General features: G+C 45.7%; 1 protein-coding gene across 3 annotated transcripts in view; it reads left to right on the forward strand.

Moving 5' to 3' along the window:
- COL5A3 (collagen type V alpha 3 chain) overlaps positions 1 to 16,826 on the forward strand; it is a 162,955-nt gene that overhangs the window by 74,503 nt on the left and 71,626 nt on the right. For all 3 annotated transcript variants that reach the window (XM_063119273.1, XM_063119272.1, XM_063119274.1), the window contains 12 exons: positions 83 to 130; positions 301 to 342; positions 1,931 to 1,993; positions 2,232 to 2,306; positions 3,840 to 3,923; positions 5,283 to 5,339; positions 7,489 to 7,542; positions 10,027 to 10,080; positions 10,179 to 10,232; positions 13,299 to 13,352; positions 13,437 to 13,490; positions 15,062 to 15,106. In XM_063119273.1, coding sequence (XP_062975343.1) covers positions 83 to 130; positions 301 to 342; positions 1,931 to 1,993; positions 2,232 to 2,306; positions 3,840 to 3,923; positions 5,283 to 5,339; positions 7,489 to 7,542; positions 10,027 to 10,080; positions 10,179 to 10,232; positions 13,299 to 13,352; positions 13,437 to 13,490; positions 15,062 to 15,106 — 684 coding nt within the window. The remainder of the gene's footprint in view (positions 1 to 82; positions 131 to 300; positions 343 to 1,930; positions 1,994 to 2,231; positions 2,307 to 3,839; positions 3,924 to 5,282; positions 5,340 to 7,488; positions 7,543 to 10,026; positions 10,081 to 10,178; positions 10,233 to 13,298; positions 13,353 to 13,436; positions 13,491 to 15,061; positions 15,107 to 16,826) is intronic.

Genomic DNA, 16,826 nt, shown 5'->3' on the forward strand with positions numbered 1-16,826 from the left:
AGAAGGCAGTTTCTCCCCATTAGGAATGCTTGATGTTGCCTGACCATCATTGTGATGGTTTGATCCTTTGTGTCCCTACCAGGAAAAAAATCTGAAGGGAGAGAAAGGGGAGCCCGCAGTCATAGAGCCGGTGAGTATGAGATCTGTTCTGTCCTGGCATTGCTACCCCTCCATCAATAAGGATGGGGAGAGGAGGGGCTGAATTCCGTCACTGAATGGTGGCCTTGGCATTGGTGATCAGTCCCTCCTTGCTGAGACCATCTATGTTCACAGCCTTTTTAAGTCTTCTCTTTGTTTCAGGGCTGGCGTTTTGATGGGCCAGCTGGATACCCAGGTCCACAGGTAAGAGAAATTATTAATATGGGGTCTTCGGGGCATGACTGGCGGATACTAATCAGGTACATCAAAGGATTCCATAGAGTTCATCACCCAGTATCACTACTGATTTGATTCTTGCTGTGCTTCGATATGAAATAATGGTACCTTATGCCATATCTGTCTTTTGGGAGTATGTCCACATTGGCTGCATGGTAATGATACTTAGGGTCATGTCAACAAAATGTGGACATCATATTTAATGGGCTCCTGAGTGGATTATGCCACTTATGTGGGCTCTGAGATTCTTACGGTCTGCTCCTGGGATCTATGGGGCTCAGCATGAAATTGGCATAGGTGCTCTGAGGCTTTCAAGAATGCCTTAAGTCAAGTTACTTCTCCCCTAATGTCTTCCCATAGCAGGTCACCAATGTCCCTAGGTTGATAGCCTCCTCCAGGACCACATTGCAACAAATGATCAGAGTGGACACCCTAGAAACAAGTGTACATTTTAGAGCTGTACACAAATGGTCTTTCAATTTTTTCCATCCCATTTGTGGGTGGAGAAATTGGGAGGACAATTTCACCATATTTCTCCAGAGAGAAGAGAAATTTTCCGACTGTTTCTCACAGATAGGGCTCATCATTGGCAGGGGTTGTAGCACAGCTTACTTCTCCTGAGGGTTTTTGGGGGGTGGGGGAGGAGGGGGGAGGAAAGCCACAACAGCAGTAACTGTGTTAGCAGGCTGGTCTCCATTTTACATCCTCCACAATGCCCCATACCTAGTGGATATGCTCATTCCAGAGCATTGTGGGGGAAGAGAAGGAAGTTGGCCTCAAAATTAATTGAAGTGTAGGAAGCTACAAACTGCCATAGAGATGATTGTACAATGAAAGACTAGGCACCTCGGCACACCCTTCAGCCATCTCATAAGTAAAGTAAGTGCAAGAACTCCGAATCAAACTCATGAGAATTTCTCCAAAATTTCTTCTCCTTTGAATTTCTTTTTGAAAGCAATTTCTTTCCCATCAAATTGAAGGAGAACGGTATATATATATATATATATATATATATATATATATATATGGGAGAATTTTTTGGCACAGCACTAGTAAATTTAGTCTGGTGGAGGAAGAGTCTACTTTGGGTCTGGAGTTCAAACCCTATCTTTTCTGCAGACTCCTGTCAACTTCCACCTCTCATTTGTTAATAATGTTTACAGTGGACTGAATTTAATCTGCACTTGTAGGGGAGGAGGGCGGTATCAAATCATTGTGCCAGGTATACCCAAAATTTTATTCCAGCAATGCTGAATTCCACAACTTGTGTGCATTTATGTGCATTTGAAACAGCGCAAATGATGGAGATTTGTATCTGGTTGAATGCCTTATTCTGCTTCTGCCAGTCAGGAGCTATGCACAGCCCTGAAGCTTCATCCCAAGAACCCTTGAAATCCTAGGACCAGTGTTAGGGACAATGTTTGGTGCTGCAGGCACAGTTCTTGCAACATGGGCTTGAGGTTTTCTGCTGCCAGATGGTTTCCATTCGAAAGGGGAATGGTGTGGGATTTGAGTGGGTGATGCCTCTCCTCATTTTCTGTTTATCTCTTTCCAGGGTGAGACAGGCCCCATGGGACAAGCAGGGCCACCAGGATTTCCAGGAGATCCTGGAGAGCGGGTAAGGAGAACTCTGTGTAATTCAAGGGAAAGGCAGCCTCCTCTTCCTCCAGTCTGGGGATGCCTGATCTTCTAGACGATGGTGGGGGCAGGGAAGTGAGGTTGAGTAATTACCGGCATGCGCCCCTTTCAGTGTGCCTCAGTGCTGGGAGACGAGTCCCAACTTGACGCAGCTTTCTTCTGGCCCAACGTTTCCTGGGAATGATTGACGGGGGGGTTTCTCATTTGTTTCTGTGTAGGGACCACCAGGACTCCCAGGCCTTCCAGGAGCTGATGGCATGCGTGGACCTCCTGGGACAATGATTATGTTACCAGTAGGTGATGCAGGGAGATGGGTCTAGTGAGAGCAAGGGGGACAACCTTACAAGGAAGTAACAATGGCTAGTCCCTTTGGGAGGCAGATTCCAGAGGGGTGACATTTTCTGGTCTGGACGGCATTTAAAGTAAAATCAATGAGCTCATTTCCAGTGCATGGAGGCATCACTTTGACTGTGCTCCAGGTGAGAAAATGTCAACACCAAGAATGGAAATGAATTCCAAAGGACGGGTTCTGGAGGGACAGAGCCAAATAGAGGTGACACCAAGATGACATTGGTTACTGATTGTGGCTCAGTGGACAGAAAGATGGGTGCTTTCTGTGCCCATCCAAAGGACAACCTTACAGAGCTTGTTTGCAGGGTAAGGAGGTGGGCTAAAATATATAGCTCATGCATCTGTTAAGGGCTGTGTCTATACAATGCTGCTTTGCCTCCTGATTCCCCTATAACCCTGCTGCATCAATGCTGTGAAGCAAAATTGAAAGAGTTACATGGCAGGAATGAGAGTGGGCTAACCTGCCTGGGAAAAATTGCAGCGGCATTGTCAAATGTCGGGAACAGAAAACCGTGAACATTTTTTAAAAAATGGCAACTCTGTGCAACTTTGAAAGCCTGTAGCAGCTCATCTACGCAGTTGTGGTTCATTTAATTTTTGTGTTATATATCTTAGCTGTCCGTACTTTTGTCCCCTCACTCTTACGTCATCATGGGGGCCATTATGAGATTTGTCAAGCCTGCCCTGTGCCCTGCATTCCCACACTTACCCTGTGCTGGGATCTGACCGTAGGTACGCTGATTTTCTTAACCTGAGCTGAGGCCACCATTGACAGATGAAGAAACAATGTGGTGACATCGGAGCAATTGAAAAAGTCGCTGTAAAATGACACTTTGAAAAAGTGCAGTTTCACGGGGAAAAGCCTGATGTGGCTGCAAGTTGGCAGCTGCATCATTTAAATGATGGGGTGCAACTGCACAGCCACAACAGGGCATATAGGGCATATAGACAAACCCAAGGAGAGAAGACTTGCATGCCTTCAGAACTGATCACCACATGCTAAGATAATATTCTAGTCTTTTAACCCCTTAAATAAGGGGTGGGCAAACTATGTGGGTCTGGGGGCTAGTTTCTCCCACTGGGGGGTGCACCCCTCCCTGAAGTAAATGCTGCACCACTGATTTTGCCACCGAAATTTGGTGGCATGGGCTGCAAAAATAGCCTGTAGGTCATGTATGTGACCCACTTCGGCTTTAAATGTGATTTCTGCCACCATCACCACCACTCTCATGACAAACAACTAAACAGAGGTTCAGCAAGTGAAATGGAGAACTGGCATAAGGCATGACCATGTTATGATTTTGCCAAGCCGGGATGCTGCCAAAAATGGGTTGGGTGGGGGTTTATTTGCCATAGAAACACTGTTTTGGGCAGGGAAACTTTGGTGACTGTAAAATGTGCCCTGGTTACTCTAGCCATGACCTCACTATCTCACCATTTCCTTCACTGACTTCCTCTCCTGTGTCCATTTCTAGTTCCAGTTTGGTGGTGACTCAGCTAAGGGCCCTTCAGTGTCCTTCCAGGAGGCCCAGGCTCAGGCTATTTTGCAGCAAGCAAAGGTAAGCACGTGGATGGATGGATGGATGGATGGATGGGTGCCTGTATCCTGATCCTGTTCCAGTCATTGTGCTTAAGTTCTTTGCTGCTTATTTTCTGTTTCCATGCAATCCATAGAACTCCTTTAACTTTAACCTTTTACTCATCTCTGAGCCTAGATCATGGGTAGACAACCTAGTGCCCTCCAGCTGTGTTGGACTACAAGCCCCATCATCACTGACCACAGCCCACACTGGCTGGGGCTGGTAGAAGTTGTAATCCAAAATTCTGGAGGGCACCAAGTTGCTCACTCCTGGCCCAGATACTCCATTTGTTGATCTGGCTTACATTTGTCTGTCTGTCTGTCTCTCCCTCCGTCCCTGTGTTCACTCAAATAATAATATTGCAGGCTTCCAAGTGACTTGAAAATCAGGTAGTCCATCACAAAAGATCTCCGTATCTGAAACCCATCCATGCACCATACAAGAAGGACCCTCAGTCCACTTCCAGGCTGCTTATCACCATCTCGATTCCCAAAGTTATAGAAAAGGGTGCCCTGTGCAGAAGTATTGCAGCCTGATTCAAAGAACAGGTTCATAATAGAACAGTCTGGGTCACTTTGGCAAATTGGCCAGGCCACATGGTATAATATAAAATTTTAATAAATAGGCGAAGAGGAAAGCTCCACCCTTTAGGGTTTCTTGCTAGCCAACTTGATCTGGAGATTTTTCAAAATGTTTTCTTATGTAGTCATCCAGGCTGAGGATGCATCTGAAGAAAAGGTATCAGCCCTTTCAGTATTAGTTTAGATTTATGGTGTAGCTGGGCTCCTAAGTCTTAGGCCTTAGCTAGGCCTAAGGCTTATCCCAGGATCATCCTGGGGTCATCCCTGCCTGCTCCCAGGATATCCTGTGTGTCATTTACATGAACAGGGATGACCCCGGGACGATCCCGGGATAAACCTTAGGTCTAGCTAAGGCCTTGGTGAGAGGACACCTTTCCTTTTCCCATTTGACTAATATAATCTAGACCAGAATTATGCCTGTTTTGAACTTGTAAGGGTAGTGAGGCTGAGAGAGAGTCCCTCAGCCAAGAGATAAATGCCTGAGCCACACATCCCTGGTACAAGCATGGCCACTTAAGTACACGACTGAGGTGTGATCATGAGAATGGAGAGCAATGAAAGCAGAGCGGCCTTTAACGGTGCACTGACCTTTTTATTCCTGCTTTTCACCCTGACTTCAGTTCTGCAGGACTGGGCCTACCCTGCTGTGCAGCGTCTCTTGCATCCCTCCTTGTTCACTGTACATCATCAGCACCAGCACCCCTTGGTTATGTTTAAGAGACCTCCCTGAGACTCATTATTGTGTTTCTTCTCTTAGCTTTCCATGAAGGGTCCCCCTGGTCCCATGGGCCTTACTGGACGGCCGGGGCCACTGGTGAGTAGATGCCATGCTTTGAAGCTGTGCCATAGATCCTGGGGTGGAAGTGAATCCTTTAGAGAAGGTTTAGACATGCACCATTTCCTCTGCACCACCCAAAAGGGTTGGATATGTATTTTGGTCAGAGTGATGTGTACGATAATGGTGGCATGGGTGGGGGTGGGGGGAAATGACTACATTCTGGAGTTTGCTTTTCTCAGTGTAAAAGACTCTGTTGGAATAATGTGGGACATGACATCCATGGGATTGTCTTTCTCTTTGAGGACATTGGGATGAAATTTTATCTCCTCTGGCAACTGTCTGTCTGTACCTCCTTAGGGTTTTCTTTGGGTCAAACCACACACGACCTTTGCTGCATAGTTTTGCTCTTGAGTGCAGAGTTGTTGATTTCCCAGCCTGCAATCCAGCTTGAGAACCTAGTTTTGAGAGGATAGAGGGGCTTTAACCCTTTGCCTTCCACCACAATCCCAATCTGGATCATGGTGTGTGAGGGTGTGTGCAATTTGCATTGCAAAAAAAGGTCCCATTGAAATGAGTGGGATGTTTTATTTGCAAAAAAAAAAAAAAAAAAAAGGAAAAAATTGCAGGAGCAGTTTTCTCTTGATCTGGATTTGGATGGCAGCAGGAGAGGGCAAAAGGTTAACGTTCATACCAGGGTCCCAATTTGAATCAGTCCCTGCACTGGTAATTTGTGGAGGGAAACCTACACAGTTAAAAGTCATACCCAAAGTAGGTGTAACAAGTGAAACCTACAGCAAAATATTGCACTGTTGCCATTCCAAGTTCCAACCTTCTAGTCATGCCTTATTCCAATAGAATGCACCATTCTATTCCCCACCCCATCCCACGCTGCATAGAGCAAAACTATGCAGCGAAGGTCATGTGTGGTTTGACCCAAAGAAAGCCCTAAGGAGGTACAGACAGACAGTTGCCAGAGGAGATAAAATTCCATCCCATTCAGTTAATCAATATGACATTCCCATTCCCATTGAGCATGCTCAGTATGCATTAGGTTGTTGGCCCCCTTCATTCAGGTATTTCCCCCCTAAACATTTTTGTACTTCTGCAAACCTCTAGGTTCCTTCAAGCCTTCATTTACTACCCTCTTGCACATGGGTGGTGTCTTTTCAGCAACATAAGGATCCACATTTGCTGTAGTAAACGTACTGCTGAAACTGGCAACCAAATCTTATCTCCTGCTCCATAACACTTAATGCAACTGATGTTGTGACGTCACAGTGTTCTGTGCTTCCCTGTCCTCTGCCATTGGCAGCCAGTGATGTGGAGAAGGGGCATGGCAACACAGACTACTGTGATGTCACGTCAACAGAAGTCTCTGTAAATCTAAGCTCTGCTAGACTTCCAGAGGAGAAGCTAGCCACGTGCTGGCTGTTTTTAGGGGCAGATGTGCAAGTAGAAGTGTGTTTCAGGGACAAATGTGCACAAACCCCATCTAGTTCTGCCTTGAGACACATTACTTTGCAGGTATTTCCAGGAAAGACATTGAAGAGGAGGATTCCACACACACCCATCACAGAGCTGCAGTCTGCCAGTTGTAGCTTGGCTTCATCACACCAGCGTTATACTGTCCAATCACTGCAAATTGCGTGCAAAGGACTCCGAAGTTTTCCAGCTTATAATCTGCTTTTACTGTGAAGTACTCCCATGCATCCTGCTTTAATTGCGCTTCTCAGCCAAAAGAACCAACATATTTTAGATTCCTTTAAGAATGAATCTTTTGTTGTTCTCCAAGCGGCCACTGGGGGCGCAGGAGGAGGATTTGATATTTTTAAACGTCAAATTAAACAAATGCTTACACCTACGTAAGTTTTAAAGATAAAGACATCAAAATGGGCACAGTAATAGATATTAAGGAGGGCTTTCAGCATACCAAGTTTGAATTGAATTGAGTTATCCGTTGATTTTTTTAATGATTTTTTACATGCCCCCCCCCCCTTAAACCCTTTTCCTGGTATACAAAAGATCATAGGAGTGCTGCCACCCGGGGTGTGATTTAGCTAACAACAATGACAGCTTTATGCTATGGGGATAATTCGAGGGAAACGGGTACGTGGGATGAAGCTTGTTGTATTCTTGATGTTTGAAGAATCTTGAATTAAACCTGCTCATCACATTGCTTTTGTAGGGTCTGCCAGGGAATTCTGGACTGAAAGGGGATTCTGGTGATCCAGGACCACAGGTTGGTTGCTGAAGATAATTGTGGTGGTGGTGTTCCTGTGGGGTGGAGTGCCAACATAAAATCCAACCTTTCTAAAACACACTCTCCTTTTTGTTGGGATGATGATGATGATGATGATGATTAAACGTGGGGGTAGAATGTGCTAGCCCTTCTGTGCCTCTCACATTAGAATTTCTCTGTCTAGCCCAATGTCCTTATGGACATGTTTATTCACACACATACAATCCCATGAAGTTCAAGCCTGCATCCCTGCAAATAAAATCCACCCACCTTCTCCACCCAAAATTAGGGGTGTGCACGGACCCCCCACTCCGCTTCACTTTAAGATCCGCCATTTTCGGATCGGCCCGCTCCGCCCCGCCCCCGCTCCGCCTGTGCCCACTCCGCTCCGCTCGGAGCTCCGGATCCGGATCGGAGCTCCGGTTCCCCCCCCATAGGGGGGGTTACCGGGCCCTGCCGCCATCGCCGCCCATGCGGCGACGGCGGCAGAGCCCGGTAAGGAGGAGGGGGGCCTTACCTGCCTCTGTCCGCGGTCCGTCGCCGTCTTCAATTGAGCCCGCGGTTCCACCAGGAAGTCTGGGCCGCAAGTGCTGGAACCACGGGCTCAATTGGAGACGCTGACGGACCGCGGACGGAGGCAGGTAAGGGAGAGGAGGGCGGGGGGCGTTACCGGGCCCTGCTGCTGTCGCCGCATGGGCGACAGCGACAGCGGCAGGGCCCGGTAAACCCCACTTACCTTTCCGGCGGAGCTCTGGATCGAGGCGAAAGATCCACCTTCACCTCGATCCTCTTCGCCACGCTCCGCCGGCCCCCCAATCCTCTTCGCCTCCGCCTTAAGGGCAGGCGAAGCCCCCCGCTCCGCTACTGCTTCTCCGGTCGGATTAGAAACGGAGCACATCCCTACCCAAAATGTCATACCTACTGACCTGTGCTTGGATTTGGGAGATTTATGTAGCCATTTTAAACTTGCTTGTCTTTTCTGTAGTTAGGCTGCTAGGTTCTGGCATTACTTACAACTGATCTGTGTGGGCCATTCCCCCCACCCCATCAGTTCCCTTTCTTGTCTATACCTACCATAGGCAGGGACTTCAGTTAGGGTGTGGGTGAAAAGATTCCAAGTTCCAAGGAGTAGAATGACCCTCTGGATGTGCCTCTTTGGGGGTTTTCTTAATGCTTTGCCCGTTCTCCTCCCACCACGGCAGAAAATTATTCATTTAATTTATTAATCCCTTATATTTCTCTCGCATTACCCCCGAAAGCTTTCAAAGGGTCTTATGATATAAGTCAGGATAAAATGCATCCAAAACCATGAAACAAGAATAAATAAAACTAAACAACAGCACACAAAGTATTCAAACACAATTCCAGGAAAGCGTTAAGATCATAAAAGCATTCATTTAAAATAATAATAATAATAATAAAGGTTGGGGCGTGGGGGAGACCTTGACCAGCTTTTTAACATCAGGGGTGGGGAACCTGTGGTCCTTCAGATGTTGCTGTACTTCCACTCCCGTCTTCCTTGACACAGGCTATTTGGGCTTGTGGGAGATGGGGACTGATGGGAGTTGGAGCCCAGCAGTATTTGAGAGCATGCCTTCCCCCTTATCAGCCTGCCCAGTCCCTGAGCTCATCAGCATGTGACTTGAGATCCATTTCGAGTCCCACTCTGGCATAGAGCTCTCAGTGTACTGGCACTGTCTCTTTGGAATTCCCTGCCTGTTGATGTCAGCCAGGTGCCATCATTGCTTCGTTTTCAACATTTTTATTTAAACAAGTTTTTCCTGAATGACCAGCAATGTTTTTATTGGGTATAGCTTGTTTGTTAAAAAAATATTTTTATTCTTTTGTAATTTTTTTAACCATTCGCCACTCGGGTATCTTTTCTTTAGGTATAGAGCGGTTTATAAATGGAATAAAATAACATCTGGAGGGCCATGGATTCCCCCCTTCTTGTTCTAACTGCAGGAAGGGACACCCATAACAACCCCCTTTTCTCTCCTATGGATCTGAAGATGTAAGAGGGAGCATAAGAGATTGCTTTAAATTTTGTTGATTTTGCTTGTTCACCACCTTGAATTCTGCTTCAGAGAAATAGGCAGGCAGGATCTAAGCTTTTAAAATTCATTAATCATTAGTTAATTAAATACATTTTGATCACTAGGGCCCAGATGATTTAGGCCCTTTTTAAGGCGTTCAAGGTTAAAACTATCACATTGCATTGAGACTATAATCTTGGTGGTAACCAGTGCAATTGTTTTGAGACCTGGATTTATGGCCCCTGCATTCCGGACCAGCTGTTATTTCCGGTCCATTATATGCAACTTTTGTAGGTATAAACATAAGGTAAACGTTGCCAGTGATGGCAAACCACATGGCAATTGTTCCAAAGTGCACAATTTTTCCAACACAGAGATGAATCTTGATCCTGGAAAAAGGAGCATGTGAAGCAGTTCTTGATCCCTGTTATTTCTCTTCTTGTCCCAGGGTTCCCCTGGCATACAGGGATCAGTTGGACCCCCAGGGAAAACTGGAAAGCGGGTAAGCCTTTTTGCCTCACTTCATCCGTGTCTGTGTGACATTGCACAGAGATGCCTTCTTCTGCCTTCCTCCTCACTTTGTCTCTTTCCTTTTCTTAGGGTCGCTCAGGAGCAGATGGTGCCAGAGGACTCCCGGGAGAAACTGGACCCAAGGTTTTCAGACCTGGATGGGGTGGAATTGATGCAAGGGAGGGGAGAGAGAGAGAGAGAGAGAATGTTCTGAGATGCGCAGTCCCACTGTGGTTTAGTGTTTCCTGCAAAGACACTGCGGTGGGCTGCAAGTAGAGCTGAATCAAATGTTGGTGAAAGTGTCACTTTCATATTGAAATTGGCATGTTCAGCAGGGGAGGATTTCTTTTATCCAACAGGTACGCAAACCAGGTGAAAATCAAAACTGTTTTGTCCCAGTCTTGGAAACAAAACACTGCTCAGGGGAAGTTGTGCTGGGATGCAAGAGGCATCCTGTTGGATTGGACCCAGGGCCCATCCACCCTAGTATCCTGTTTCCAATGCTGCTCAGCCAAATGCTTCCACAAAGCCCTCACAAACAGGGCATGGAAGGCAACAGATTTCCCTATTGTCTGTCCTTAGCATCTGGTGTTCAGAGAGAGAGAGAGAGAGAGAGAGAGAGAGAGAGAGAGAGAGAGAGAGAGAGAGAGAGATGGTTTCTGTTCAGAAAGATATATTTAATTGCTGGGAAAACAAGATTTCTTCTTGTATTATTATTATTATTATTATTATTTATTTATATAGCACCATCAATGTACATGGTGCTGTACAGATAACACAGTAAATAGCAAGACCCTGCCGCATAGGCTTACAATCTAATAAGTTGTAGTAAACAATAAAGAGGGAAGGAGAATGCAAACAGGCACAGGGAAGTGTAAACAGGCACAGGGTAGGGCAAAACCAACAGTGTAAAGTCAGAACAAACTCAATATTTGAAGGCTATAGGGAAAAGAAAAGTTTTGAGCTGAGTCTTAAAAGCAGTGATTGAGTTTGTAGTTCTCAAGTGTTCTGGAAGAGCGTTCCAGGCGTAAGGGGCAGCAGAAGAAAAAGGATGAAGCCGAGTAAGGGAAGTGGAGGTCCTTGGGCAGGCGAGAAGCATGGCATCAGAGGAGCGGAGAGCCCGAGTGGGGCGATAGTGTGAGATGAGAGAGGAGAGATAGGCAGGAGCTAGGCAGTGAAGAGCTTTGAAGGTCAGTAGGAGAAGTTTATATTGGATTCTGAAGTGAATTGGAAGCCAATGAAGAGATTTCAGAAGTGGAGTGACATGGTCAGAGCGGCGGGCCAAGAAGATGATCTTAGCGGCAGAGTGGTGGACAGAGACCAGCGGACTGATGTGAGACGAAGGAAGGCCAGAGAGAAGAAGGTTGCAGTAGTCCAACCGAGAGATAACCAGTGCGTGAACGAGAGTCTTGGCAGAAGAGACAGACAAAAATGGTCGAATCCTGGCAATATTATACAGGAAGAAACGACAGGATTTAGCTACTGCCTCGATGTGAGGAGTAAAGGAGAGCGAGGAGTCAAATATGAAGCCAAGACTACGAGCCCACCAGCTAGTACATCAAAAGTGAATGTGGGGTGGAATACAGCTGCACAGTTGTCAAGGACCTATAAACAATGAACCCAATCACCCTCTCCATGTCTGCACTGTTTTGTGACATTTAATTAACACTTAACACATGTGTAGTTTTTTTACTTCACATGTGCTATCTAGTTGTAATCCTTTAGAGCAACCCTGTAAGGCGAGTCAGAGGTTGGGTGAGAGTGGCTTGCTTGCCTATGGCCCCAGTTCATGGTAGAGGTGAGATTCGAACCAGATATCTATCTATCTATCTATGATATATGATTTCAGAAAATGGCAAGGCATTGGCCATAGCTAGAAGGGGTGAAATCCCAGGGCGATCCCCGGGATCGTCCCTGTGCATCCACATGGGGATCCTGGGAGCAGGGAGGGATAATCCCTCCCCTTCAAGCCCACTTTTTTCATGGTCTCTGGCTGATCCTGAGACTGTGGAACGTGTGTGGGTGTCGTGATCTGTCCTGGTTCCTCGTGAGGAGCTGGGACCCACGCATGGGGTGCAGAGCTCCTGAGGAGCTCTGCGCCCATCCGGGTGGGGTGGGGGGAGTGAGGAAATCAATTTAAAATTAAAAAACCCTACCTTTTGCACACATTCGTGCGCTCTTCTTCTTTAATGACAAAAAATGGCGGCCATGATGTCCTCTCCCTCTGAGGTCATCGCGTGCCACGTGTAAACAGAGGGGGAGATCTCGCGATAAAAATATTGCGAGATCCTTACCCCTTCACCACGCTAGACTGGTAGGTCTGGCTGAGGCCATTACCTATGGCTTACGATTTAACAAATGTATTTTAAGGGCACAATTCTATGCATGTTTAGACAAGAAAAAATCCTACAATTTTCAGCATTCTGCAGCCAGCATGCACATCTGTGGCTGCACGTACATCTCAGGAAGATTAGCATCCATGTTCCCTATGTGGAGGTGTGTTTACCCAATTCATTACAATGCTACAGTGCTACCTACAATGCTAAACTTAACACTGTAGATAGCTTAGGGCACAATCCTATGCATGTTTAGATAGAAAAGACTTCCTAAAACTACCAGCATTCCCCAGCCAACATGACTGGCTGGGGTATGCTGGGAGTTGTAGGATTTTTTCCTATCTAAACATGTATAGTATTGCGCCCTAAAACTATTTATAAAATTGGAATTCTCCTCTTCCCTCAAAATACAAAAGGACATATGGAACTATTTAGAAATGTGGCAGATTTATCAGCAAAGCAAACTGCCCTGTCCTCATGGTTTATCTGATTTGGGAGAATGACAATTTTACTTGTCCTTTCTGCCTCCTTAGGGAGGATGTGACATTTATGGTTGTTGTAAGCCCACTTTGTGGGTTTTATTTAAAGATTGTAAATATTTTAATACATAAATTATGCCAGATTTGCCCCCATCTCATAAATGTGAATACATGTATGGCTATTCCCCAAAGACTCTTACCATGCTGGGTTGCTGTAAGGATGTATTTGATTGTTACAATAAAGTTCTTTGCACAATGAAATAGATAGTAAGAATGACAAACAAACAAATAATTTGTGCTTTTTTTACTGAGACATTTTGGATACAGACAGAGGTACTAACTGTCCATAAGGTGGGATATTGTTGTTCATGCTGAAATTGTTTTCTTACGTATAGGGTGATCGGGGCTTTGATGGGCTCCCAGGACTTCCAGGAGAAAAGGGGAACCGGGTAAGTATATCAAAATATCTATTGTATTAGTGTTACCTGTCCATGGTACCATCTTGATTCACTCCTTGCTTTACTCCTTTACAGGGAGATTTTGGAAAGCCAGGCCCACCTGGAGCTCCTGGTGAGAATGGCGCAAAGGTAAGCATTACTCCAAGGAATGGGTGAGTGGAAACAGATAACCAAGAGGCAGAGTTGTTTTATTTTGGGATGCAAGGAATATTATTCCCCTAAAACAGCTTTTCTTGTCCTGGTGCCCTCCACAGGTGTTGGACTACATCTTCCATCATCCACACTCAGCATAGCCAATAGCCATGCTAGCTGGGAGTAATCGGAGTTGCACTCCAGCAACTCCAGAGGCAAGGCTGCCCTAGAAAGATGCTGAATTGCTCGCGAGTTAACTGGCCTTGAATGATTAGAGCTAGTTATTGGACTGATAATGGAGGGGTGGGGTGGAGAATTAGAAAGAAGTGGTTTCAAAAGATTTAGGACCTTGACAGGACAGTTAAGTTGGCACAGTTCATTAAAACTCAAGATGAAAGGTTGAAAAGAATCACTTTGATCAATATGTGGGCTCATTTCATAGATTTATTAGAGCAGGAGATGCATTACGAGTCTCAAAGCAGGCTCTTTATCATAATTTATATCTGTGGGTTTTCAGCTGGCGTTCCAGGGAATCTCCAGTTCTTTGGAAGCTTATCAGGGGTTCCACCGTGAGATCAGTCATGGCAGGTGGGCTTCAGTGAGAGACAGTTTGCCCACCACTACTGATCTTTACTTGCAACATACAAATGTATTAGGAATGTTCTATAGGTCATGCTATCTACTCATACGGGTTGGTTATGGCCTGGTTAGTGCCAAATATAAACTGAGTGTGCACCTCAAAATGTGTCCCCAAATCCTCTGCCACACACTGGAATTCCGTAGCAGACCAGTGATCCGCAGAAGTCAGATCAATGTAAAAAGGATGTGCAGAAGGTGGAAAGCCTGAAAAAGAAACAAACTTTGCTTGATATGTGAGTGCTTCAAAGCAAAACACACAAGCATATGGCTCGTTAGCTGTAACGGGGGTCGTTGCCAGCTTCTAGACATGCAATATATACCCAGCGTATCCTAGGGTGACCATATGAAAAGGAGGACAGGGTTCCTGTATCTTTAGCAGTTGCATAGAAAAGAGGATTTCAGCAGGTGTTATTTGTATATATGGAGAACCTAGTGAAATTCCCTCTTCATTACAACAGTTAAAGCTGCAGGAGCTATACTAGAGTGACCAGATTTAAAAGAGGGCAGGGCACCTGCAGCTTTAACTGGTGTGATGAAGAGGGAATTTCACCAGGTTCTCCATATATACAAATGACACCTGCTGAAATTCCCTTTTCAATACAACTGTTGAAAATACAGGAGCCCTGTCCTCCTTTTCATATGGTCACCCTAGGATATCCTCAGAAATATGTAGAAGCTGAGGGTGCTGGTGGTGGTGAATGCTAGTTTTTATAGGCTGAAAGTTACGGATTACCACCTCCCCCTTGTGGCTGGAACCTTCATGTTGTATCTTTGAAACAGTTACTGTGTTCATGAAATACTTCATTGGGTATTTCTGTCCTTTGTGACTGTGTGATAGCTGAATGGGATGGTGGGGTTGGGGAGCACAGGTAGTTGAGAGGAACACAAACTGGGGGAGGTCTCTTAGTTCTACCTTCTTCTTTTCACAGGGATCTGATGGCACACAAGGCCCCAGAGGACAGCCTGGGGAAGCTGTGAGTATCTGCCCTCTAAATTCATGAGAAACAGACTCTGGGATGGAGTGTAGTCTTTAAGAGTGCAGTGCTATGCATGTTTGGACATTACAAAGTCTTACAACTCCCAGTATTCCATGCTGGGGGGTTGTAGGACTTTGTTATGTCCAAACATGATCAGGAATGCACCCCAAGCCATTTTAGTGGGGAGGGGGGAATGGAAGCAAGGGAATCTTTGGGAAACCATCCAGACTTGCTAGAGCCTGAAATATGAGAAGTCAAGTACAGGTGGGATGTCATTAAAAACACACCTCTGAACGGCCACCCTGGCTGATTTATTTCATTATTCAAAAGAGATAAGATATCATATTTCACAAAGGCACGTATTCGACAATGTTTATGTCTCTTCTCTAAACTGTCTATGTCTGAGCAGTCATTGAGATATGAGCATTAAAGCCTCTGTATGCTATTACCTTAAAATAATAACCATCTTTTGTCTCTCAACATAAAATGTCTTGATTTTAGGAAGTAAAAGTGACAAAGAGAGCTAGAAGTTGCGAGGCTTTAATATGCTGTTTTCTGCCTTTTAAGAATATCTCTTATGTCTGGGGGTAAAAGCAATTTAATTTTTTTTGTGCAATGACCCTTTCAGATCCTCATTTTAACTTTGTAAATATTTTTCATTTTAAAAAACCCTTATCTGATAATAAAAAGAATTAAAATACTGGGCCAGATCAAACATCCTCCTTACCCTGCACCCTAACAGTGGCTAAACAGAAGTCATAGTGGGGGTTGTAAACAGAGCATGGTGGAGATAGCTACCCCCTGTTGGTCTGTCCCCAGCATTTGAAACAGCATTTGAAACTGGAACTGCAACAGCAACAAGAAGCACATGAGATTGAAGAACAACAGCCAGCTGAAGCAGAAGTGGAGTATGCTGAGGGGAGGGAAGCCAATGAAGAGGAAACTCTCTGGAAAAGAGTGACAGTTAGGAGCAGAAGAATTAGAAGGCATTCTGCACGGGTGGAGCCATTGGAGTTAAGCAACTGCTTTCAGCTTCTGGAGAATGAGACTGAAGGACAGTTTGCAGAGGAGGAAGTACAGGAGACACCATGCAACAGTGACCAAGAGGCAGAAGGTAGGTCAACCAAGAAGAAGAGAAGAGTAGTCGTTGTGGGAGACTCCCTGCTGCGTGGGATTGAAACCCAAGTATGTCGTGAAGACCCATGGACTCGCCAGGTGTGCTGTCTCCCTGGAGCACAGATTAGAGATGTGACTGAAGGGTTACCGAAGCTCATAAAGCCCACGGACACATACCCCTTTCTTCTCATCCATGTGGGAACAAATGATGTCGCCAAGCAGAGCTACGAAGAAATCATTTCAGACTTTGAAGTTCTGGGAAGGAAACTGAAGAACTTTGGGGCCCAGGTAGTTTTCTCATCCATCCTCCCGGTTCTTGGAAGAGGATTAGAAAGGGAAAGAAAAATACTCCGGATGAACGACTGGCTTCGAAGGTGGTGCCGTCGTGAGAGTTTTGGATTCTGGGACCATGGGCTACGCTACTTGGAACATGGACTGCTGGCAAGGGATGGGTTGCACCTCACAAGGGCTGGAAAGAATGAGTTCGGCCACAGCATGAAGAACTTCATCAGGAGGGCTTTAAACTGAATCTTACGGGGGTGGGAGACGTAAACCTCGAGGCAACAATGGATGAAGGCCAAGGCACCACAGTACAGAGAAC

The sequence above is a fragment of the Elgaria multicarinata genome, chromosome 3 (genome assembly GCF_023053635.1).
Source record: "Elgaria multicarinata webbii isolate HBS135686 ecotype San Diego chromosome 3, rElgMul1.1.pri, whole genome shotgun sequence".
Lineage (NCBI taxonomy): Eukaryota > Metazoa > Chordata > Lepidosauria > Squamata > Anguidae > Elgaria > Elgaria multicarinata.